The 26,581-nt window shown below is 44.5% G+C and overlaps 1 protein-coding gene across 1 annotated transcript in view; it reads left to right on the top strand.

Moving 5' to 3' along the window:
• The first annotated feature begins 651 nt into the window (after window positions 1–651).
• Window positions 652–26,581, top strand: part of LOC149868551 (uncharacterized) — a 40,840-nt gene continuing 14,910 nt past the window's right edge. Inside the window, exons 1-2 of the mRNA XM_090037240.1 lie at window positions 652–765; window positions 5,733–6,434. Of these exons, the coding sequence (XP_089893366.1) occupies window positions 5,739–6,434 (696 nt within the window). The 5' untranslated portion in view covers window positions 652–765; window positions 5,733–5,738. The remainder of the gene's footprint in view (window positions 766–5,732; window positions 6,435–26,581) is intronic.

The raw sequence follows: 26,581 nt of genomic DNA, 5'->3' as shown, positions 1-26,581 counted from the left end.
CCCTCAAAGCACTCGAGCAAATTGAGGCAGGATTTTCCTTGATAAAAACTAGGTTGGCTCTTCCCCGGCAGGTCATATTTATCCATGCAGTTACTGATTTTATTTGAAGAGGGAATAGTGATATAAATCCCTGTAGAGTTTTATGTGTTCAAATGACCTAAGATCTGGTCTTCTGTGTATTCTTCCAACCACTCACCTCTGAGAGCAGCTTTGTAAAGATGCAACTGGGATTTTGAGATGCGGTATGACATTGGCCTAACATAAAAGCATAGCTTGCCATGTGATTCTTTTAAGGTGTAGCTGAACTCAGATAACCCATACTTTATCCTATTAAGAATACATAGGAACCAGTCACTACAGTCTTAGGATTGGTGTTAGAAAGGTGCCTTTAAGAAGTGAACAGGGACAGCAAACAGGGAAGTTTGCAAGCATTTTTTTGGGAGCAAGAAGAGGAAGAGGAGCCAAGCACCAGATCCTTGTGGATGGTAAGCAAGTCAGGACTGTCTGTGTGTTTGTCTTGGTGAGTGTTTGATTGGCCATGTGTTTGAAAGGTTAAGAAGCTGGGACTGCTGCTAGCTGAGTGATTGCTGCATGTCTGAGGAAAGCTGAAGGAAGGGGGTGGAGCCAGTCCAGGCTCAGGACAATATAAAAGGAGACTCAAGGGAGCAAGTTAACAGGGACAGCAAGCAGGGAAGTTTGCAAAAATTTCACAGGCCAGTTCATAAATCAGCTTATTGCCCACATCTTTGAAGGAGAGCCTTTAAGGTATGTTCTTTTTTTAATGAAAAGTAACTAACACAGATGTTTTGCTTACGTAGATAAAACTCAGCAGTTAGATCAAGTGCCTTGTTTAACTAGAAAACAAAGGTAGGGAGTTTACCTGGAAACTCTCTCTCCCCTATCACCAGCACAGGGAATTCATGCTGCTGCTGCTGCTGGCTACAACTGGGGGAAAGGAGCCTCCTTTTGGGGTGGGGGGGCAACCCCGGCAGGTGGAAAGAATCCTGGTAGGGAGGCGCCTTTCTGCCAGCTGCAGCCAACAGCAGCATGAATTCCTATGCCTTTTTTCACAGTGCTGGGAATTTGGGGAGTGGGGTGGAAGGAGACTGCCTGCTGGGTGGGTCTTGGGGGGAGGGGGGCTCAGCTCTTGTGTAGATGCCGTCTGGAAGGCTGATGGGATTGCCCCATTGTTATGTGACCATACTAATACAGATAGAAATCAAGTAGCATGTGAGGAATTTTGGTGAATTATTATAAAGGTTGGATTGTTCTTAACCCAGTTGGGTTTCATGCCTGTGCTGCTTCCAGCAATTACACCTTCAAACTGATGATCAGAACTGAATTGTATGAAATTGCTCCTGTCACTACCATACCTTTTTGCAGCAGAAAAGGTCAAATAAAATGACACTGAAGGCCTACTTAAATGCTAGCATTTACTGAGGGACACCTTCCTGCTTTATACCTGGCGGCTCCCAAAATGAAAAGCAAGGCCTGTCTTAAGATTATATCTGGTGTCATGTATTCAGTCTCTTCTCTCAAGCAATTATTTGAAATAGTGTTTCACTAATCATAACCTTATTATGAGTTAAGTTGAGCTCAAGTTTTTTGAGCAGCTCTCATTACATCCATACAGAAAGGGAGGGCCATGCCCTCAGTTTTGTAAATGTAGTGCAATCCCCCAGTTCAGCAGCAAGAGGTCTGCTTACTCACACTGAGGATCTGTCCTGTATGTCTTCATTCAGAAAGTGTGTGGTTGTTAATAAAAACAAAGGAAACCAGTTCACTAATCATGGACTGATGCTGGCATTAAGATTGGTATCTTGTTTCTGCCTCTGGCTAATATCTGATGCTTCAGCAGAAGGTAAAAGCAATAAGAATAGCGAGTACACTACACAGAAGTGAAAGAAAACATTCCTGCTCCTTCTGATGATCTGGTTCTGCCCTGAGAGAAAGTATTTGTTTAAATCTATAATTGAAGTAATCTACAATAATACCATAGTGTTTATAACTAAAATACATCCCTGACTAGATGAAACACAGTCCTGTATCCATCGCTTCTATAATATCTGAGTAGTATACTTGGAAGATTAACTGACACCTGATTGACATGAATTACTAAAAGTCCAGTCAATGGATGTTGCAGGGTGTGTGTATTTCTTTATTTATTATAAGGTTTTGGAGTTTCAAGATCTGTATTTACTTTAATTGCACTGTTCTATATATGTAATGCTAGGTTTATTCCAACTCTTGACATTTTTCATTGCATTAAACTCCTGGTCCCTGTCTTCGTATCCCATACTACCTCTCTGACCTCATCTCAACATTCCTATATCTCCCCACTCTCTGAACAGTGATACTAACATCCAAGTTCCTTTTATTTTATTTTCTTGCTTTTGTCTCAGTGCCTTCTTCCATGCCTTCCTGTCTCAGCTCACTAAGCCACTTCAGCCAGGTGCCTTTTCAGATCTGCATCAACTTCCTTTCAGATGTATTCAAAACATGCTTCAGATATATTCATGTGCTTTATTTACCAGTATATGTAGTGGAGAAGTTTCTTGAAGCCCAAGTACCTTTTTTAAACAAAAAACAAATTTCTGGGCCAACATTTAAATTTTTGGCTGAGAACATTGCTTGTGTATGAGGCATTTCATTATATTGAACTGGCTTTGTTGTTTTCAAGCATATGCACAACTGTATTATGAATGAATTGTACGGAAAAATGTATATTTAACCAAATTTTGCATAGTAATCAATGTGTGTGTTATGCTATCAAATGTGTAGGAGCACTGTTGTAGCCATGTTTCTCATTCTTATAATTCTCTTTACCTAGTCATAGGTACTTTTAATAACTGATACTGTTCTAAGTATGATGGACAATGAAGCCATAGAGAAGAGAGATTTTTTTTTTTTTTTCCATGAAAATTCTGGCACTTCAATTCCTTTTGTTTTTAAATCGGAACTTTTCAAATTTTTAGTTTCAATGAAAAATAATCAGTAACATTGTAAATGGTAACTGGCTTGACAGTAAGTATTATAACCAGTTGTGCCCATTGGCATTTATCTGAATAACAATAGGGTTATTACATGGTGATTTTTGTGTGTGTGTGTAAAAAGACAAAATAAACTGTTAATTCTTAAGTTGTGTCAAACCAAAAATGTTTTTACTTGCATACTGTAGAAGAGGAATAGTTTGGTTTTAATATAACAATCTATACTTTAAATTTCAACAACATTATATATTTAAGTTGCAGTTTTGACAGATTGGCAATTTCCAGCAAAAAAAACAAAAAAAAAAATTACATCATGTTTTGACTAACTCGTAAGTGAATAATTTGTTGCCTTTATGAACATCTGGTGGTCCATAATCCATTTTGATGATTTTGTTCTTCCTCATTTTCCAGACATGGAATTCTTTGCATCATAGTGTAATCACAGCAGGTACAAGAATGGAGTAGATTAAAGTATCCTGCTTTGACATGGCTAAACTTTCTATAATTTTATTAATTTGAATTTCTACTTGATCTTTTCAGGTGTGGCCCTTCCTATGAAAAATCTAAGCTTCCAGTAGCAAGGTGTGCATAGAGTGAGAGAATTTATAAATAAATAACTGTCTATGTTTGGATGATTAGGAGGCATATCCCAGTTGTAATGGTTTACAAAGCACCAGCTGCACAATTCTAGTAGGAAACAGTCTGGGTACGAAGGCAATTTTTACCACTGACTTCTGTTAGTTATGCATCATAGGATTCATTGTGGTTATAAGCCCTATGGGTAGGCTTCCATGTCTTATGGCTGTTAGAAAATCACAGCTCCCATAGTATAGCTGATATGCACAATATTTCTGCATTTATGGTTTTATTTTTAATTATTTTCACAGTTCTGTGAAGATTACAAGCTCTGCAAGTAACTGTCCTACATGACAGTCCATGGCTGTTGTAAACATCATCAGCAAATGGTGGAGCTTGTGAGTTTCATGTAGTTCAAGGTTCACAGCTTTTAGACACCCCTTTGCAGGGTCAGTGATGGTTCTAGCCATTGAATTAATAGCACTGCTCATGGTCCAAGCTGCAACAAACACTGCTAGAAACCTTCTAAAGCTGGGAAGGCTTTACACCTCTCAGACTAGGGACAGAGGTTACATGTAAACCAGTTTCAGTGATCAGAAACTGGTTAAAACCTGTAACAGAACACAAGTTAAGTGCACATAAACCAGTTTCAAAATGGCTGAAACCCATTTGAGATATAGTTAGTTGAATGTAATATCAGACTTGGCTGATTAGTCTCAAACTGGTTTATGCAATTTCTGTCCCAGACCCCTTCCTGGTTTGAGTTAAACCAGAGTCCACCAGCATCCCGGCATGCTCTCTGTGCTGGGCTATGCTCTCTACTCCAGTGAAGCAGGGTGGCCCCTCTCCCCCTCCACTCCCTAGCCAGAGCAGGGATGAGCAGGAGTGGGGGCCTAGCCAAACATTAGCCCCAGAAAGGAGCAAAGGAAATGTTTTATTCCACCTATTCCCTCCCCTGTTAACCAGGAGAGACCTCTCAGGCATTTCTCTGCTGGCTGCTCCACTGATGGGGGCGTGGCCAGCCCTGACAGTAGCCTGGAGTGGACTGGCCAGGGTGAGGGTTTAATTCCCCACTCCCTGTTCCACCAGCATGGACTGAGCCAAGGTCTGCCTGGTACTCCCCCCTTGCAGCTGGATGCTGGCCAGCGTGGCCCTCTGAGACAAAGGGGTCAGGAAGGGGAGTTATTTCCCCCTCACCCCCTTTGCCCCTAGGGGTCTGCCAGTCCCAACTGCTACAGCTGATTTGCTCCCTGCACAAGGTGAGTGGCAGGATAAGCCCACTCCTGCCCCCTCACCAGAGGGAGGGGGGAATAACCCCCCTCCCTGACCCCTCTGCCTCAGGGGGCATGCTCACCAGCATCTGGCCATGCCTCTGCTGCTGGCCTGTCACTCACCTAAGAGGCCATGCCAACCAGCCTCTGGCCAGGCCCCTGCCACTACAGCAGTGAGGGGGCAGGGCTGTCACATGGTTTCCTAGGAAGCACAAGCCTCTTCCCAGCAGGGCATGGGCAACTGATGCCACTTTAGTCAGGTGGGGCACATGCCCCCCCCCCCCCAGCAATCAGTCAATGACTTTGGGGGGGGGGGGTCCACACCAATTACACTGACTGGCAGGGGTCCCCTGCAACCAATCGCACTCACCTGGAAGCAGCTGCAGGAGCGCTGCTTCTGCTTCATGTTCACGGAAGCAGCTGCGGGAGCATGGCTTTAACTTCTGCTTCACTTCATCCGGGCTGCTTCATCCAGTGCTCCCACTCCCCATCCATGCTCTCACCTGCCCCCCTGCCTGTTGCCTAAGCGGAAAGTGCAGCCTGACAGGGGGTGCACCAGCACTCTAAGGGGGTGCAAATGCACCCACTATGCATTGCCACTGCAGCAGAGAGATGACTGCACTGCAAGGGGGCAGAGGTCAGAGCTGCTGCAGAGTGCAGGGGCAGGGAGCAGTGGTACTGGGATTTGCTATGGGTGTCCATAACTCCCCAAACAACCTTCTACCACCATTGCCTTTCCTTCTCTGTCTGTGGCACCTCTCTTCATTCCAGGAAGACAATCGTGCTCTGGGACACCCTGGAGGTGCGGGTGAGGGAGCTCCAGGAGGAGGTTAGCAGGCTGAGGGGAATCAGGGAGGCAGAGGAGGAAACTGACAGAGATTTTCTTTCCCTGCAGAGTTGTATGACCAAGGAGGGTGCATCTCAAGATGAGCCCTCCACTGCTAAGTGGCAGATGGTCACCTCCCATGCCAGGGCTGCTCGAAACATGGCAGCACCAATTCCTCCAGTCCAGCTGGAGAACAGGTACAAAGCCCTGGCAGCCCAGGAGGAGGAGGAAGGAGAAGACAAAACCAGGGAGGAGGCAACTCCACGCTCACCGCATCCCGTGCAAGCTGAAGGAGGCAAGAAGGCCAGGAGGAAGAAGAGTCGCATGATTGTCATTGGTGACTCCATCCTGAGAGGTACAGAGGGCCCCATCTGTCGCCGGGACCCCTCGGCACGCGAGGTAAACTGCCTACCTGGAGCAAGGATTCAGGATGTGAAAGGGATGCTCCAGACCATAATCCAGCCCACCAATTATTACCCCATGGTCCTAGTCCATGTGGGCACTAACAATGTGGCCAGGAGAAGCCCTGATCACCTCATGGAGGACTACCATGCTCTGGGGTGCATGCTGAAGGAGATAGGTGCACAGGTGTTTTCTCTTCTATCCTGCCAGCGAGTGGATGAGGCAGACAGCATGAAACGTGCATCGCAGAGACCAACTGGCGGCTACAGGAATGGTGCTTCGAGGAGGGCTTTGGCTTCCTCAGCCATGACCAGCACATTACGACGAGAGACATGCTGGGATGGGATGGGTTCCACCTTTCCCCTAAAGGTAAGTGTGTGTTCTCTTCTAGGTTGGCGGACCTCCTCTGGCAGGCTTTAAACTAGGCTCGTTGGGGGAAGGGGAAGATGAGGGCGGAGGAAACATCAGCCTGCCAGACAAAACAGCATCCACAACTACAGCCCAGCCCAGCCCAGCCCAACGAGCAAAGCGAATAAACAGGTAAGAGATAGGGGCCAGGGTAATGCTGGAACTAGGGGGTCAGTATACACATCCACAGGAGGCCTCAAATGCCTCTACACAAATGCTCGTAGTATGGGCAACAAGCAGGAGGAACTCACCCTCCTGTTGGCTGATACCAGCCCGGACATAGTGGGGATTACGGAAACGTGGTGAGACTCAACGCATGATTGGGCGGTGAATGTCAAGGGCTATAGGCTGTACAGGAGGGACAGGATAGGAAAGAGAGGTGGGCGCGTGGCACTCTATATTAAGGAGGAATACACATCCTTGTCAATTAGCAAGGAGTCAGGGGAGGGCCACTCTGAAGTGCTTTGGGTTAGAGTATAGGGCAGTCAAGGGGAAAGAGACTTAACGGTGGGAGTCTACTACAGACCTCTCAACCAGGGAGAAGAGCTTGACCAGGAATTCTTGGGTCAGCTCACAGAGGTAGTGAAGGCTAAGGATGTGGTGTCATGGGGGACCTGAACTTCCCGGACATCTGCTGGGAAGAACAGTCAGCCAGGTCTGAATGCTCATGTAGGTTCTTGGCCAGAGTGCAGGACCTCCATCTAACCCAGGAGGTGCACAGCCCCACCAGGGGGGACGCCTTGTTGGACCTACTGCTGGCCACAGGTGATGACCTGGTGAGGGGGCTGCGGGTGCTTGAGCACCTGGCCAACAGCAATCCTTGCCTGCTGGAATTCACCATCCAGTGCAAAGTGGCAAAGGCATACAATAAGGCAGCAGCCCTAGATTTTAGGAGGGCAAACTTCAATGAGCTAAGGAGGATAGTTGGAGAAGTGCTGAGGTCCCGGACGAGAGGGGAGCCAGGTGTCCAAGGAGAGTGGTCGCTCCTTAAGGAGACAATCCTCCAAGCCCAAAGGAAGATAATCCCAATGAGGATCAAAGGGAGCAGGAGAGCACACAAGCCTCCATGGCTCACCAAAAGCATCCGGGAATGTCTCCTTGCTAAAAGAAGGCTTACACCCAATGGAAAGAAGGGGTCATCACCAGGGATGACTATTCTGCAGTTGCTCGGGGATGTAGGGGGGTAGTTAGGAAGGCCAAGGCAGAGATGGAGCTGGGACTAGCTTCCCAGATTAAAGACAATAAGAAGTCCTTTTTTACATGGGGGCGGTAAAAAGAAGGTCCCGGGTAATGTGGGGCCCTTGCAGGATGCGTTGGGAAATTTGTTCATCACACCAGACGGCAAAGCTAACATGTTTAACGATTTCTTTGCCTCCGTCTTCCTAAGTAGGGACCAGAACAGCCACCTCCCTGCTGGGCCCCCCTCAGGCCCTGGGGGAGGCCCGCCTGGGCCATGGGTTAGTGAGGATTTAGTTAGGGATCTTCTGGAGGGGTTGGACGTATTCAAGTCAGCCGGTCCGGATGATCTCCACCCTAGAGTTCTAAAGGAACTGGCCGAGGTCATTGCAAGTCCCCTGGCACGGCTTTACAAGCACTCGTGGTGCTCTGGTGAGATACCGGAGGACTGGATGAGGGCCAGCGTGGTTCCCATCTTCAAGAAAGGAAGGAAGAAGGACCCGGGAAACTATAGGCCGGTTAGTCTTACCTCGATCCTAGGCAAGCTGTTTGAGAAAACTATGCTGGCACACATCCAGGAGGGGCCAGCAGGGGACTGAATGCTTAGGGGCAACCAACACGGGTTCATCAGTGGCAGGTCCTGTCAGACCAATCTGGTGGCCTTTTACAATCAGATCACCAAATCAATGGATGCAGGGGTAGCAGTGGACATAGTCTTCCTGGACTTCCGGAAGGCTTTTGACACTGTCTCTCATCCCGTTCTCATTAAGAAACTGGGGGGCTGTGGTGTAGACACCCACACAGTCAAATGGTTCAGACCTAGACAGGCTACAAGGGTGGGTGGATGAGAATAGGATGGGATTCAACACAGACAAGTGCAAGGTGATGCACCTCGGGAGGAACAACCGGCACCATACCAACAGGTTAGGGAACTCCCCTCTTGTCAGCGTGGAGGCGGAAAAGGATCTTGGGGTCATCATTGACTGCAAGATGAACATGGGCTGGCAGTGTGGGGAGGCAGTCAGGAAGGCCACCCGCACCTTGTCATGCATCCACAGATGCATCTCGAGCAGGTCCAAAGAGGTGATCTTCCCCCTCTATGAGGCACTGGTCAGGCCGCAGCTGGAGTACTGCGTCCAGTTCTGGGCACTGCACTTCAAGGGGGATGTGGACAACATGGAGAGAGTCCAGAGGAGGGCCACTCACATGATTGGGGCAGCAAGGCAGGCCCTCTGAGGAGAGGCTAAGGGACCTGAACCTGTTCAGCCTCCAAAAGAGAAGGCTGAGGGAGGATCTTGTGGTCTGTTATAAACTAGTCTGGGGGGATCAGCGGGCACTGGGGGAGTCACTGTTTCCCCGAGCACCGCCAGGAGTGACCAGGAATAACAGTCACAAGCTGGCAGAAGGTAGTTTAGGTTAGACATCAGGAGGCGCTACTTCATGGTCAGGGTGGCTCGGGTCTGGAACCAGCTTCCAAGAGAAGTGGTGCAGGCTCCTACCCTGGGGGGTTTTACGAGGAGATTAGATGAGAATCTTGCTGGGGTCATTTGACCCCAGTACTCTTTCCTGCCATGGCAGGGGATCGGACTAGATGATCTGCTCAGGTCCCTTCCGACCCTAGAAACTATAACAGGGGGTGCTGCCCCCATCAGGGTCCCTGCTCCCTCATTACTGCAGTAGTGGGGCGGGGGCATGGCCAGAGGCTGGCTGGCATAGCCCCTTAGGTGGTGGAGAAAAGAGAGAGGTTGTCCCCCCACTCTTCCCCTGGGGGACCACAGTGGGATCTACCACCCCTGGCAGCTACCACCAATTGCTCCCTGTGTGAGACAAGCTGTGGGACAAGTCCCCTCCTGCCCTCTCAACCAGACACTGGGGGGGCGGGAAATAAGCCCTCTCCCTGCCCCCTTGCCTAAGGGGGCCATGCCATCTGGCCTCTGACCACACCCCTGATCCTGCCACTGGAACAGCAAGGAGGGAGTGAGCCTGACGGGGACAGCACTCCCTGTCCTGGTATCCCGGAGCACAAGCCTCTTCCTGGCAGGGGGACCATGCTGTGGGTGGAGTGGTCAGAGCAGCTGCATACTGTGGGGCAAGCAGCAGTGGCACTGGCAGGATACTCCCTTTAGAGAGAATTTGGACACAAAACCATCTGCTGGTGGCAGTGTTGGCATTAGTGTATTGAGGATACAGCTGCTGTGTGCAGCCCAAACGTTGTTTTTCAATGCGACTGTTAACTCAAGAGGAGTTAACTTGAGTATAGATAACTCAAGAAAACTTTCCAGAGAAGGCAAGCGCTTAGAATTACTACTAGTTTATCAGCAACATTTATAACAATGAAGAAGGCTTTTGTCTATGGGAACAACACTTAGAAAGGCTGCCAACACATCTGTGATTTTTTTTTTTATGATGTTCACAGGGTGCTTGAGGATAATGTCTGTCATTAGTAACTGTACTGATGTGTTGGTGATATTTACAAAGTTCAAGACACCTACCCTAGAACAATTTATAATATTCATCAGGATGCCAGAGAGGTTCATAAAGTTTTTAGTTGCTTGATGACATTTTCAACATCTGACTTGTACAGTGTTTTAATGCTACTGAGCAAAATTGGTCAGTTGTATTTATTTATTCTGCATTTTTAAAATGTCAGTGGAAATTCCATTGATGTTTTTTCAGGAGATTTGTTCCTTTGCCCTCTTCCTTGCCCCCTCCCTCCCCCCTTTGCTTTTCCTTGAAGCAGGGGTCAGTTTTTAAATTAAATTTAAACTGCTAAAGAAATCTTTTATTTACCCCACCCCCAAAAAGAAATAAGCAAGCAAGAAAGAAATCATAATGGTTTTTTTCAACTTGCTCACTGACTAATGTACTCCTGATTTAACTGAGCATAAGAGTTTAGAATTGGCCCATGATACCCTACACATTACAAACACTATGCTAGGTATTAGATTAATAAAAATAATTATTAATCATGTCCCTGACAATATACTGTAATAGCCCCTAAGTAGACTTAAGGTTCTCACAATATTAATAGATTGGCCATCTGATAGCATTAAAAATGATCAATCAGGGAATCATTGAAAGTGGATGTGATTTCTTTACCTCATTACAAATAGGACTGCTTTAAAATTTATAGACCTAACTGCTTCTGAGCTAGCAGTGAACTAAAAATGGTGACATTTTGAAAAATGAAATCCCACTAACTTTATCCAAAGTACACAGTGTGAAAATGGATTGAAACTTAGGATTTAGGTTTTCAAAACTACCCTACTCCAACTAATCAAGTAACAAACTCACGTCACACAGGAAGTGGGTGATGGAGCAGAGAATTGAACCAAGGTCCCCTGAATTCCAAACTAGCTGCTTAAAAAAATGTTTTTTAAAAGTTCAGAGAAGAAAGCTTAAAAGAAATATTCAGACCTGCTTCATGTTCTTTGCAGACAAAAGTCACTGTTTCCTGTGTTGTGCTGAGGTTCAATAGCTTGCAAGGTCAACCATGATACCATACTTCCCCCAGCCCACCCCATGATTCTTTATAATCTGTAAATCCACGGTAAGAGCCATTGCCCTGCATACATTCTGAGTTATCAAGTGGTATTTAGAAGAAATGTGAAAAGGAACCACGTCAAGTCTCTACTCTCCCCCAACTTCAGACAGCCACGAATTGCTTTCCTAGGTAAAGGACAAGCTTAACAGTTATAGTTTCTTCTAACCACCTCCATGGAATTAGGGAAGTACTGAATCTACATTTATGTCAATCCCCTGGCCTTTCTACCGTTACTTTCTGTACTACCCTCCCCATGTAGGCTGCTTTAGAAATGCCTCCTACAGTGTCACAGAAGTTATTGTCACCCCTGTGCTGCTGTGTCGTCATAGTCCTCTTTCCTTCAATACTCTCAGTGCAGTGTTTAAAGGGTAAAATGGGTAGTAAAAATATTTTTAATGTCAAAATTTTAATAAGCAATTATATGAAGTAAAAAATGTCATCCTGAGCAAAGTATATGAAGAAACAATACTGAATAACAGTGGCAAGTAAAGAAAAAATGAGATATTACTTAGAGACAAGAAGAAAATGGAGATGAGTAGAATTAATGGAAGAAGGACAATGAGATGAGTAGAGCTTAAAATTCAAGTGTCTAGACTGAAAGATACCAGAGTTAGTGACTGAAGATAAACAGCAATACATCAGGAGAAAGAAGGCAGTATGTTTAAAGTGGCACAGCAAAGAAGGGGAATGCAGACATGCCTTTCATCACGGTTCGGAAAACATCACCCAAACTACGCTTTCCCTGCTGTGGTGTCATCAAGGCAGCAGATGGCAAAGTGCTAACTTCACTGGAAGGCATTAAGAAATACCGGGGAAAAGGGAAAATGAGAAGACAAGCTTTTAACTTATGTAATGCAGAAATTAAAACTATAATGGGGGGGTGGAGAATATTCGGGTTAGGAGAGGCCCTTAATAGAGATTAGATTGTATCTGAGTTCATAAAAGAGACTGTCAACTGTGCAGTTAGCATGTTTTCAGAAAATTCATCCAGGCATATGGGAAGAAGAGGAACAGCCTTGAAGACTGGAACAAATCGACCCAAATCAAAAGGAGACCTCTAAGAAGGAATGTGAGCCCTGCAGAACAATCTCATTAGTCTCACCTGTGATTTTGAAGCTGCTACTGCTGTGTGTCATCCTAAATTGCACCTCAAGCTAGATGAAGTCAGGGTGGGTTACATGTGAGCAAGCAGTAGTACAGAAGGGCCAGAGGAAATTAAGATCACTTTTCTTTTTTTTATCCTTCTGCTGGAGGATTTCTGGTGGGGGGGGAAAACCCAATAGTTTAATCAGATGCTCTATCTGTGTCTCACTGATTACTAGGAGCAAAGGTGGTGGGCCATGGAGTTCTGAGGCTTGTATTTTTGTTTGTTTGTTTTGTTTTGTTTTGTTTTTGAGTAGGGGGTAGATGTCCCCTTTCTCACCTCACCCTCACCCCAGGGCTTCAGCTTGGATTTCTGCTTCATAACCCAAAGCATAGAATCACCTGTATATAGATTTAAACTATAAACACAAAAAGTGGCATCATTCTCAGTCTCTCCTTTCTTTATTTGAACATTGAGATAATCAGAATCACTGTATTTAAAGCATTGATGCTCCTATATATATTTTTTGATGTTCATAGATAGCTAATCCTGGGGGTAATTCTTCATTTCTTCTTGTTCTATCTCTGCCCACCACCTACATTGCTAATATTTCCTTGTTTAACAGAAATTAATTGGATCTAATATATATATTTTAAGGTGTTTAAGCAGTGATATTATTATGCACAAGAAGCACAATAGGTTGTGTAACGGATTCTGATTTCATGAATGTGAATGCTATTTAATTGCATTGGAAGCTAGGTGATCATTGAAGACCATTCCTGTTTTGTCAAACTATTATATGTATCTAGTCTAAACGTTCATTCTGTATTCATTGGCTCTGAGGCCAGGTCTATGCTGCAGTCCAGCTTGTGAATGTATGCAATCTAGGTTTAAATTAGTTGAATTTGGATATCAGCACCAATATAGCCACAGCAGTTCAAAACTTGGCCCAAGCCAACCACCTGACTATTCATCCAGGGACCCAAGAGGGTTTTACATCCTATAGTGAACCTGTACAGTTGTGACTACACTGCTAGTGGTACTGGAACTAGCTGAGTTTCAGTTATCTTAGGTGTGTCTTTGGAACATAGTATTGATGTATCCTCAGTGATGGTCAGTGCTGCCTGCAGTGAAGTATATCAACTCTTTTAAAGTATTTTTTTTAAAAGAAGATAAAAATTGGTACTGGTCCCTCCCTCCCCCCCTCCCCGCAAAGAATAACGTGACAGAGAACCTGGACAGCAAAAGAAGAGAAGTGTTCTTGGGAGGCTTGACCGAAGTTTAGGAGAAACTATGTTGCTGACTGATATGTGTCAGAGACCAGCAACACGGCTGAATTATCTTCTCGTTGAGGAGGGGCTTTGCTATCTATGTCCATGGTTATTTTCATGGTTCTTTCAACAGAGAGCAAATGAGGTTTATAATCTCTTTGACAATTAACCTTGTAGTCTTGACTTCTGGAAAGGGCTATTATGAACCCAAGGTACATGTCTAATATACAAATACATTTATATGTATTTGGAATCTGAAATAAGGAGACTCAGAGGGAGTTGGAGTAATTGACTGATGCTTTCAGAAAGGACAAAATAACCTGTATTTTGAAGCAGGGGATTGTTTGTAATTTTTGTATTAACCAGCAAAAAGGCTTTAAAGCAGGGGTGGGCAAAATATGGCCCACAGGCTGGATTTGGTTCACCAACTGATTGGATCCGGCCTGTGGCATGTGTCCACCAATTGATTCCAACTGGCCCATGGCTTCCCCCTCGGCGCTCCACATGGGACTAAGCCCAGCTTGGGGCAGCCCATGCTTGCTGGCCCAGCCCCAGCCCCAGCCAGCATGCACAGCTTCTGGTGGGGCTGCTCCTGGTCTGGCTGCAGGTGCCTGGTGCTATTCTACTCCCATCACCTGTACCAGCTCCTCCTCCTGCTGTGCTGCTCATGGCTGGGAGGAACCTTCAGCTGGGTGGCTCCTGCCCCAGTGCACAGGACTCTGCTTCCAGCTCTAGGTTCCCTTCCACCCACTTGGCCTACCTGGCATGGGTGGCCAAGTGAGTGGAAGGCAGCTGGGAGCTTCAGCTGGGCAGTTCCTGCCCCAGAGCATGGGGCTTTAGCTTCAGTTCCAAGAGGCTACAGCCGCACCAGGAGCAGCCCTACCGGAAGCTTTAGGCAGTGGCTAGGGCCAGGGCTGGGGCTGGGGCTGGGCTGATGGGCATGGGCTACAGCACAGTGTGGGCTGCCCCCAGTGGGAGAATCCCTGGCTCAACCCCGTGTGGAGCATCGTGGGGGCAGCTGTGGACTGCACTGCCTGTGTGGGCTCTGCTGTACATATTCCCTGCCCCTTCCTCTCTCCCCTCAACCCTGGCCAGCTCCCAGGTCAGCACCCAGGCAACCCTCCCTCTTCCCCTTCCCACTACACACACACATGCATGCCCCCTTACAAGGCCGTGGCCACCCTGTGACCCTGCCCCCAGATCCTGGCCTTGCCCACCCATCTCCCTCCTGAACACTGTTCCCTGCCTGCCTGTGGCCCCACCCCACACAGGGAGTTTTGGATGAGTTGTTGTAAGAGCACTGGCCTCTGACAACTTGTGAAAACTCTCTATGTGGCCACTGGGCCCAAATAATTGTCCACCCCTACTTTAAAGGTAACACTTCTGGGAAGGAGCCATGCTTGGTGAAGGAGGAGGCAAAACTCCTTTACATTTTCCTTGTAAAGTTGTGATGGAAGGTGGCCTATTGCTACCCAGCTTTTTTAGTTCAATTACTTCCCCTTTGATAAACTGAAGAACTGATGTGGGTATCATCAATAGAACTGGGGAAATAATTTTTATCCAGTAAACTAGCTAACAAATTTTTCTCAGTTAAAACAGTTGAAAAAAACTCTTGAATTGGTTATGCAGCAATTAGGTTCTCTTTTTCTATGAGAAAAGAGGGGCAACAGAGCTATTATCCCTTGTTTTCAGTCCTCCCATCTTGTATCAGCAGGGCTACAGAGCACTGAGACGGGTTTGGACTCTCATAGGCTTTTTTCCAACAGTTCTCTTTTTCCTCCTCTCTATTTTGTAATGTTCTAAATCCAACCTGATGGGGAAAGCAGCTGGGGGGAGAGGAGGGTTCCAATTACATCATGCCAGCAAGACAACTGCTTCATAGAAGAACTCTACTGCAGTAGTCTTTACATGTGCCAATTTAATTGGCCCAGAAAACCCAAGAGCTTCTGAAACCTCAGAAAACAAGTGTCTGGAGATCCCCAAATCCTGGTGCTTATATAAAAACTCAGCACTGATATTAAGAGCTTAATTGCTAGCTACCAGAGAGAAGTATCAGGACCCACTGTGGACTCCCTTAGGCCAGCGTTCAACTCATAAACAAAGAACGATGGAGAAAGATAGCACTATGTCTGTCATGAGGCAGACATTAGAGAATTATTGCCTTTAATAAAATCAATGGTATCTGAGGTGCCAGCCTCCTTCCAAGAATTAAAAAAAAAAGATGGAGATGAACTTGCTGATAATGACAGAATTGGAGTCTGGCTCAAACTAACTTTCAGATATACAACAGAATATACAATCTGTAATTCAGGCTGTATTAAGTTACATAACAAATTCACAAGGTAGAGATCTTGCTATATTCAGTCTTAAAATAGAGAATCCATAGGAGTTCACACTCTGGGTTTTTAAGTAACAACAAACTTTTAGGCTTGTTTTCCTGAAGTTGGAAGAAACAGTTTGTTAAATAAACTTTATGGGGCTGGTAGTACTAGTCCAGCCCTGTCCCCAGGGCTGTCAGGGGAGGGGGAAGTGGAGAGAGCAGCCAGCACAAAGGTACTGGCTACTTTCTGAATAGCCAGAGCTGTTGGGGGGTGTGAAATGGAGGCCCCTCACCTCATGGGCCTAGTCCCACTCCCCCCAGTACCCCAGCTGGGATAGGTTGTGGGAGCCCGTGAGGCAAGGGAATTCTGGTCCACCCATCCCCCAGCTCTGTCCATTTAAAAGTAGCTGTCAGCTCTGTGTTGGCTGCTCTCTCCCTTTCCCCCACCCTCCCCCACTGACAGCCCTGGAACTGGGGGGTGGGAGGCAGCATTTGGGAGAGGAACTGCTCTAACTGCTGGCCAGGACAAGCTCCAGCCCCTTCCCCATGACCCAACAGGTGAATATCTGTTGGGTTTTGGGAGGCAAGTGGGCTGTAACTCATGGCACTTTACATAAAGTGTTATGAGTAAGAGCAGCCCCCTGATCTAACAGATGTTCTGTTGAGTCAAGGGGGAATCTAGTCTGTCTGTGCTGTCCCTCCTGGTCAGTAGGCAGGGGCACTCCAGCAGCCTCCAAGGAAGCTGCTGAACCATCCCTCTCCCAAGCCTTGCCCCTAGCTCTGGGGCTGTCAGTAGAGAGGTAGTGAAAGGAGCAGCAGCACTGCCAGGCTGCTACGCCCAGCCTGAACTGGAAGGGTGAGTGGGTAATACACTTGTCCAGATAAATTTGCCATTGCTAGTTCTGTGCTCCTTTTCAGCTCATTTTATGAATTCAGATTGTCCACTAAAAATTTGGGCCTGAGTCTGGAAATAACAGTAGTATTAGTGCAAAGAGGAAAAATAATGACAGCTGAATATTGCTTCCTTCTGTAAAAAATTGCTTATAGCATCCTGGTTAAACACAGTGGCTAAGTACACACAGTAAAAAAGCCTGAGGCTGAATCGATTCAATCTTTACAGGTTAGTCTAAGCTGCATGGATTGAACCAATAAGCATGTAAACAGGCATTCACTTTTGATTCCGGAAATGCAGCCATATGCATGCAATGGCCCAAACCAGAAGCCAGGTGGGGCACTAGAGCATACCTCCCTGTTCTGTTGGAGCAGACAGCTTGGGCCAAAGCTAGCCCACCCAACCTTCAAAGCATCCTAGAATTCTGGGGGACTGTGAGTTAATTTTAATCTGGAGAGGATCTGGGACAGATGATCGATAAATTGATTTAACTTAAATCAGTTAAGTCTGATACTACACCCATCCAGGTTTATCTTAAATTGGTTTTGGTCATTTTTAAAGTAGTTTATGTGCACTAAATGTCTGCTGTGCTACAGATTCAAACCAGTTTCTAATCATTTATACTAATCTATGTGTAATTTCTGTCCCTAGCCACTGCATTAAACAGACATGTGTGCAAAAATAGTTTGTGTCCCATATTATATGAAACTGGCTTAGTGTCAGAAGTTCTAACAGGCATCGCAGCCTGAGCTAATTGCCTAGTGGACCACACCTGCCGGGGGCTTTGTCTGGCACCCCTAACCCACCTAATGATTCCATCTGGCCACTGTCTGGGCCTCCTGACTGACTGCTGGAAGAGCACCCTAGCCATTTAGTTTCAGGAGTGCCAAAAGGCTCCCGGTCAGCCAACAGTTCTTGCTGAATATCTGCCATGGCAAGCCTCTGCGATCTAGTGTTTCTGGTTTCCTGACCCTACTTGCTCTGTTTCTGGACTACAGCTTCTGGATCTTCCCTTGGATTTGGTAATTTTAGCTCTGACTCCTGATCCTTGATTCAGTTCATGGGTTGGACCTTGTCCTTGGTAACTTGGTATCTGTTTCCTAACTCTGGACTGGTCCTGCATTTTGGACTTTTTTCCTGTCACTGGATCTTCTATGGTGGCCTAAGAACTAGGCCCAACTTCCCATGACCCAGCACATTACATTTAGGATCCTCTGTCATTCTTACACAGAACAAATAGAGAAATCTTCCTAAGAATCTATCCTATTAGTTGTTATATTCATATAGTAATCACTGGTGATTTGCTTGTATATCCATAGTAATCACTGGTGATTTGCTTGTATTTCTTTGCCATGCAAACATACAGAGCCATTTCATCTGGCCTGTGGAGCTCCTAGAGCAGTGGGTCTATGAGTAGTAGGACCACCACCAACATCCAGGGTACAGAGATCCATTAGGCATGTATTTTGACAGCAGAAGGTTAAGCAGTGGTTGTGCTGACCTCTGGTGATGTCTTTGCCACTTCTCATCCTACCACCAGAGGTAAATCCAGATCTGGCTCACAAAGAACCTGTAGTCCAGATTTGTCTTGGAGGGCCCAGAGAGTTTGACACCACAGTATTAGATGAGCTAACTACGCAACCATTTTCTTTTCTACCTATTTCTATTAAAAAAGATTGACACTGTAGAATATTACAGTATTGATACCGATTATATTGTTACTACGTAGAGTAAAATGAAGGCATTTTACCTGTTATGATACTAGCAACAAGTCATTGCACTTGTCATTAGTAGCCTTGCCAAAGATATTATTGACAATCAAAAATGTACTGTTATTGTCAAATGATAGTTAGCCTCCATGACTAGGCCATTGTCATGGATGGATATAAACTGTTCAGGAAGGACAAGTGGGGATAAGAGGAGGAGTAGTTGCACTTTATGTAAAAGACCTGTATGATTCCTCAAAACTCCAGTATGAAGCTGGAGATAGGCCTGTTGAAAGACTCTGGGTTAAGATTAGAGGGGATAGCAACAAGGATGATGTGGTAGGTATGTGCTATAGACCACCGGATCAGGAATATGAGGCTTTCTTCTAACAGCTAGCAGAACTTTCCTAGTCACAGCCCTGGTTCTCATGGGGGACTTCAATCACATTAACATCTGTTGGGAGGGCAATACGGGCAATACAGGAAGTTTTTGGAGAGTGTTGGGGAAACTTTATGGTGCAAATGTTGGAGAGGCCAACTAGGGGCCGTGCTCTTCTTGATCTGCTGCTCACAAGCCAGGAAGAATTGGTAGGGAATGTAGAAATGGATGGCAACTTGGGCAGCAGCAGCCACAAGTTGATTGAGTTCCTTTCCTGAGGGAAGGAAGAAGACCAGCAGAATAAGGACCCTGGACTTCAGAAAAACAGAATTTAACTTGCTCAGGGAGCTTATGGCCAGGTTCCCCTTGGAAGCCAGACTGAAGGGGAAAGGAGTCCAGGAGAGCTGGTTATATTTTAAAGAAACCTTAATGAGGACACAGGAACAAACCATCCTGATGTGTATGGTAAGTAAGTATGGCAGAAGACCATCTTGGCATAGCTAGGAACTCTTCAGTGAGCCTAAACGTGCAAAAGAAGCTTACAAGAAGTAGAAATTAGGGCAACTTTCTAGGGAGGAGTATAAGAGTATTGCTTGGGCATGCAGAGATAAAATGAGGTAGGCCAAAGTGTAACAGAGTTGCAGCTGGCAAGGGACATGAACAATAACAAGAAGGGTTCCTACAAGCATATCAGCAGCAAGAGGAAGAGCCTAGAATGTGTGGATCCCTTACTGAATGGGGGAGGCAACCTAGTGATAAATGATGTGGAAAAGGCTGAAGTACTCAATACTTTTTCACCTCAATCTTCACAGGCAAGGTCAGCTCCCAGACTACTGGGAGGACCTGGGGGGTCCTGGGGGTACCACAGCCGTGGAGGAAGCAGCGGCTCCCCCACAGCCATGGAGGGAAGCACTGGGCCCCCACACAGCTCAGGCAGGCAGGCTCCAGGGAGAAAAAAAATGTATCAGGCTCGCCGTTTGTTTTTTTTGTTTTTCTTCAATGGAGCTTGCCTGCATAGGCTGCCGCCGGGTCCCACAGCCCCTGAGCTGCATGGGGCCCATCAACCCCCAAGCACATCAGCTTCCAGCACCGCATGCGCAGTTGCACTTTTTTAGGTAGCAAACTAAAATACCTCGGATGTGTTTTATCTTGCTATATACCAGTCATTTAAAGCAGAATACACTGCTGACCATGCAAACAGCAATGCCATTAGAGCAGTGCAAAAGGGCATTTAAGCAGCTTTAAAGGCCAATTTTGTGGTGTATACAAAGGTCCTAGCTGACTAAAGAGCAGCTCTGGAGAAAAGGACCTGGGGGTTACAGTGGACAATAACTTGAATATGAGTCAGCAATGTGCATTTGTTTCAAAGAAAGCTAGCAGCATACTGGGCTGCATTAATATGAGGTTTGCCAGCAGATTGAGGGAAGTGATTCTTCCCCTCTTTTCAGTACTAGGGGGGCAACACTTGGAGTCCTGTGTCCAGCTTTGTGCCCCCCCACAAAACAGAAAGGATGTGGACAAATTGGAGAGACTCCAAAAGGGAGCAGTGAGAATAGTTAGGAGGCTGAAACACATGACTTCTAAGGAGGGTCTGAGATAACTGGGCTTATTTGGTCTGGAGAAGAGAAGAATAAGGAGGGATTTAATAATTCAGCCTTCAACTACCTAAAGGATAGACCTAGACTGTTCTCAAGGTGGCAGATAACAGAACAAGGAGCAATGGTCTCAAGTTATAGCAAGGGAATTTTAGGTAAGATACTAGGGAAAACTCTCTGACTAGGAGGGTAATAAAATACTAGAACAGATTACCTAGAGAGACTGTGGAATCTCCATCCCTGGAGGTTTTTAAGACCTGGATAGACAAAGCCTTGGCTGGGATGATCTAGGTGGGAATAGTCCTGCTTTGAGCAGAAGGTTGGACTAGATATGGGGTTCTCAACCGTTTTCTTCCTGAGGCCTCCCCCTGGCATGCTATAAAAACTTCATGGCCCACAACAACTGTTTTTCTGTATATCCAGTATGCAGGAGGGGAATAGGTGAGGTATACGGGAGTGGGGAAGGCATATGAGACGTGTGTGTTCAGGGGGGGACATAAGCAACAAGTTGGGAGGAATGTGGGGTACTTGCCCCCCCCCCCCAGATTTGTATGCCTGCATGGGGCTGCATCCTGGCTGGATCAGCAAGGGCAGGAGCTGCCTCCACAGCCTAGAGGGTGGGACCCAGCACAGGAGGGTGGAGCAGGGTGATGTGACTCATTGTCACCACTGCCAGCATCCCACACCAGCTGTGCAGCCAGTAGTGCAAGGACTAATGGCCTGAGGCAAGGGGACATGCTGTCCTTGCCTCCTTGTGCCACTAGCTGCTCACATGCAGCTCTATCCCACTGCCATGGCCCAGCCACCACTACCTCCCCTCAGTGTGCAGCTGTACCCCAGAGAAATTTTTTGCAGTCCTCTAGAGGGTCAAGGAGCCCTAATTGTGAACCACAGGACTAGATGACCTCCTGAGGTCCCTTCCAACCCAAATTTTCTATGTTTCTATGAAATGTTCATTTCATATGTATAAACTGAAGACAAGTTTTGTATTGTAGTTATTATACCAAATTAATGAGTGGCTTTTCTTCATATCCCGGTACTTCCAATTATGGTTGTATACAATTACACAAGACTACCTGGGTGTGGATATTCCTTGTGGTTCTTCTCGTGAAAATTGATCATACACTTGTTCCAGACGCACCTACAGGAATCACTTCTGAGCTACCAGTAAAAATAACTAGAAAGAAGGAAGCCAGATGTTAAAATACAATCTAACAAGCCACTTTTGGCCATAGTTTGAGGAAACAGACTTATTGTTGTTTGAAAAAAAAATGGTTTTTTACATGTTCAAGTTCACATATTGACATTTTCAAACAGTTCTCAATTTCCTGTTTCTGGCCCATGGCACTGTTTTTGCTAAGAGAATATAGTTTCACACTATTTCTGGCCCAGCTCTAACAGGAAGTACATCTCACAAACTTTGCCAGCTGGGAAAACTTAAAACTGCATCATTGTTCATGCCTTTAAGTTTCCAGTTTGAAGTTTTTACACAGAAATCTTACAGGCAGTAAATACAACCCATTCTCATTCTGGAGCTGTGATCAAGGAAAGAGCTCTTGTAATGCAGTGTTTTGTTGCCCAAGTTCAACTGTTGCAAGGTAGTGGGGGAGGAATTGCCCCCTTAAGCTGTAGTAGCTACAAATGTGTTGCATGTGTTTGTAATAGCTGCAAATGTATCGTTCCTGTCATACACAATGAGCATTATGGCTTCCAGTGCTTAACAGTATATATTTGGGGCTGTGGGAAATGCATGTCTTCTGAAAACCATACACAAGGTTGCTGAGAGTAAGGAACAGTTACTGTAGTTTTTTTAAGCAACCTTGTTATGTATTTGCTTCCACTATTGTAGATAGTTTTCTATGACATCTTTGGCTAAGTTCAAACATTCAAAAACCCTGATGCAGAATTGATCTAAGGTACAATGTTATCTGTAAGCAGTGTAGTTTAGTTCGGTAGCAAAAAGAACACACGTTTGCCCTTGGTAGGTGGTGGGGAGGAGGTAAATCTTAGCCTGGGTTCTGCCATTTTTAAACCACTCTGCGTGCCAAAAAATCTCTTCTGTTTCAGATGTAGACTAGTTTCTGATCACTTATACAGGTAAAAGTGTAATGTCTGTACCTGGCCTTAAAGCCCAGAATACCATGTGATGATTATTTAACTGTTTAATTTAAACATCACAGACAAATTCTAAAAATTTCCAAAATTTGTGAGGGCAAATTTTCAGTTTGTGATGGCAAATGCAGTAGTAATGTACTTTTGGTACTACTTAGCATTGTCAGCACTGATACATTCACAGTAAAAATGAGAAAGTAAATATGTAAGGGAGGTGTTTGTATTTGGACTAAAGTATCACTACATGGAAAAAAAACCCCAACCAGCAAAGCTGCCTTATGGGTCTAATTCACTCATAGTATTACTTATGCTAATTAGCTCTTGATAATGAGTTTTATAGCAGGAGTCCTGTTTTGCTTAGTGCTATGCTAACAGCCAGGAAAAACAATCCTATACCAGACAGCTAACAACACAAAAATAAGATGAGATACAATAGGTAGACACAACAAATGAGGTAATGAGATGATTATGAATGGTGGCATAAGCAGCGATCATGGCTCACTAGCTGCCTAACCATCGTCAACCCTTTATTCCTTTTGCTGTCTTCTTTCACTTGTCCTTATTTTCTTGTGCCGTTTTTGTAGTTCTCTGTTGCCTGATATTTAGTGATTTGCCCTTTTTTTTCTTTCTTTACCAAACCAAAAAGAGCATCTGCAATAGATTAAGTGATATTAAGTAACCCCTCTTTCTCTATTTAAAGACCTTAACTACTTCTTAACTAAATGAAATGCCAGAACTACGCAGATTTAAACTGTAAGAAACATTTGGTTGAAAACACACACGGCCAAATTCATTGCTGCTGCAACTCCATGGGGCATTATTTCTTTACTGCCTTGCACAAGAAGCACATGAGGAGGTCATTCTAAAATCTAAGCCAGCTACATTTCAAACTGACACTAATAAAGCTGTACAGAAGCAAAGCTTGTAGTCAAGAGAAATTACTTTTCCACCTAAGGGCTTGACTCAACACTCAGTGAAGTCAAAGGGAATTTTTAACAGTTCCTTCGGTGAAAGCAGGATCAGAGCCACAGGGGGCAGAAGTAGAATGTAGAGATCTGTCCATTTTTTGGAATTAATTGTAAAAGTATCCCTTCACAATGTCCAGAATTAGGGCAGGTTCAGTAAGGAAGAATATGCTTATAAAGAATCAGTGTTTGATTTGAAACTCACTTTAAAGATTGCTGCTGCTAGAAGAAATTATGGTCTCTCTCTATTTTAGTGAAACCATCATGACAGCAGTGCCAAATTAATGTAATCTTCATTGGTGTTGCATGAAATATTGAAGGATTTGTCTTCTTATATAGCAAATGAGCATTCACAATTGGAGGGGAGTTGTCAATTTTGCAGAATTTTCTTTGTTTATCATTTTGCCTGAATTTGCTGGGATTTCATCTTTTGGTACTTCTAACAGGTGAGGAGGTAAGGGCTCCCTTGTCCCTGCCTGGCGAGAAGGTAAGTACTGTAATATATATATTTTAAATGGGGTGCCAGTAAATTAGGAAAAGTTATGGAGGGGAACCTGGAGTCTAAAAACTATTGTGAACCATTGCTTTAAGCTAGGGGAATTCCCTTCTAGGCATCTGGAGCTGGACTGTGACCTTTTTGACAGTGAATCTGTTCTCTTCTGTCAGATTGTTTTACTTGGTCATGTTGTTTTTCTGGATTTATGTTTCTCATAGTATTTTCCTAATTGTTAAGAATTCTCTGCTCATAGGAGAATTATAAATAAAAGGTCAGTTAGAATTATGATTCATTGTATATTATAATAGGATATCCAGGTACTTTAAAACAAGTGAGTAACCTAATATGGCAGTGCTCCTAGTCCCTGTTTAGTAGGAAAGGGGAAGCCTTCCTCATTAAAACCTTAGTAGGGAAAGGGAAGCCTTCCTCATTCCTTCTGGGAGCAGTACCAGTGTTAATGGTCAGGTTTGTTCTCATAGTATGAACGGTGTGGAAAGGATTTGGAGTGGATAATCTTTCCTTTAAGGAATGTAGGAAGCCCAATCTGCATATGAAACATTACAGAAAGGAGGGAGCGATGCCTGCCTTGTGACTACTTACTAAATTCACCTTAAAAATGCTCTAAAAGCATTTTAAAAGGGCTCTTAAAGAATTTAACACAGAATGATGTTCCTTCCCCAGTAGTACCGTGACAGTGATCACATTATACACACTTTTAAAAGTTCCTTTCCTAAGCATGCAAGACTAGTGAAATCCTTGGCAGCTGTTTGCCTTTTGCAGAATTTCTTGGGGATTCTGGTTCATACTCAATGTAGTTTTGTTTCCTCTAACTTTTCTAAGTAGCTGATTCTTGAGGTAAAGTTATTCATGGAAACTGGGCGCTAACATTTAGGCTAACGGTCCTAAAAGAGAGGATCATCTGTGTGCTTTTTGTGATCACTTCTTTTCCAGGGCTGTTCTCTGTGTGTGAATAAAATTAATGGCATTTAACATACATGCAGATGATTGTATACCACAGATTTCTCCCTCAGCAACAACATTAGCTTCTAGGTCTTATCAAGTATGTGCTTAATTCTGCTAATGTGCAGTCTGATGTATTCCAATGAGGGATGCACAGGTGTAAAATGAAGTTCTGCAAATATTTATTTGCAGGATGTCTTGCAGGACACAAAACCCTCCTTTACCAAAGGAGAAGCTTCATTGTTAAAACCCATCCCCCATTGACTTTTTATTTATTTATTTATTTATTTCTCTTCCTCCAGAGTTGTTCAATCTCTCCAGCCTCATGAGTCACATGAGTGGCACAGGACCAAACTGTGGGCCAGATCCAGCATATGGGGTTGGTCTGCAGATGCAACCCTGTATGCCAAATATGGCGGAGGTGCAACTGTGATAGGGCTCCCCATGGTCCAGAAATCTGGAGGCAGGAGAATGGTGGCAGCTTTGATTGAAGTGTCTCTGCGAGCAATCAATGCAGCTACTGCTGCTACTGCTCCCCCACTGCCAGATTCCCAGACCCATGGGAAGCCCCATGATCCAGGCAATACCACTCCATGGGTCGGAAGTTAAACATCACTGCTCTAAATTATTAAGACCTGCCTTTTCAAGCCCCTCCTGAAATAAGGCATTTATTTAAACGTGTTTTACTTCCTCTCAAGATGGGGGTCATTTGAATTTCTAATATACTGTACCTGCTGAAATAGGGAGCAATCAGGTTGTCTGTATGCTTAAGTAGAGTACCATGTTAAACAGACATTGATGGATTGTTATCTAAAGTTGGCAGTAACCTGAAGATGCACCCATGGATGCACCCATGACTGTCTTGAATGCTCAGTGGCCTTGTTTATCCTGTCTTCTGCTTAGCAGAGTGTCAAGATACTAGAGCTTTTTATATCCTGTTATTTCTTTCTGAATGCATTGAACTTATGTGTGATATGTTTTCATTGCTCACGTATATGATTTATTATCGTAATAAATCCAATTCCACTAAAATGCACGTAATTCCAAACAAAATGAGGCTTATTCTCAATTTAGGTCATTATGATTCTGACCTTGTCATAGAAATAAAGTAAGTACAGAACGATTAATCTTTTTCAGTTAGCATGATAAAATCTATATAATATCAAATGATATATTTAGTAAGATATGAATTGTAGTATACAGTTAGAACTTTCTGATACGTGAAGTATTCCAGTGGTGATGATCAAAAGTTTTCTTCTATAATTTGATGAGCAAAAAACTGGTAACTGTACCTAAAGTGAACCTAAAAATGAATTCCAAATATTTTTATTATTTGCAAAAAAGAAAAAATGAGGGAGCAGATTATTAGTTTTCTGGGCTCATGCTAATTGTTTCAAGTCTTTTTGTAAATTAAAATTTTGAGCTGATATTAAGCGTACAGCCATTTCAAAATATATGCATGCAAGCTGTGATGATTTGGTTGGATATTTTTATTTTTCTTCTCAACATAATATTTGATTTTAGTTTAATTGAAAAAAAGTCATTAGAATATACTGACTGAATTAATAGCTTCCAAAACTTTATGAATAATAATTATTCCATTTTACA

This window comes from Crocodylus siamensis, chromosome 3 (assembly GCF_052110815.1).
Source record: "Crocodylus siamensis isolate JL-2025a chromosome 3, ASM5211081v1, whole genome shotgun sequence".
In the NCBI taxonomy this organism is placed as follows: domain Eukaryota; kingdom Metazoa; phylum Chordata; order Crocodylia; family Crocodylidae; genus Crocodylus; species Crocodylus siamensis.
This window is presented reverse-complemented; position numbering and strand designations above follow the sequence as displayed.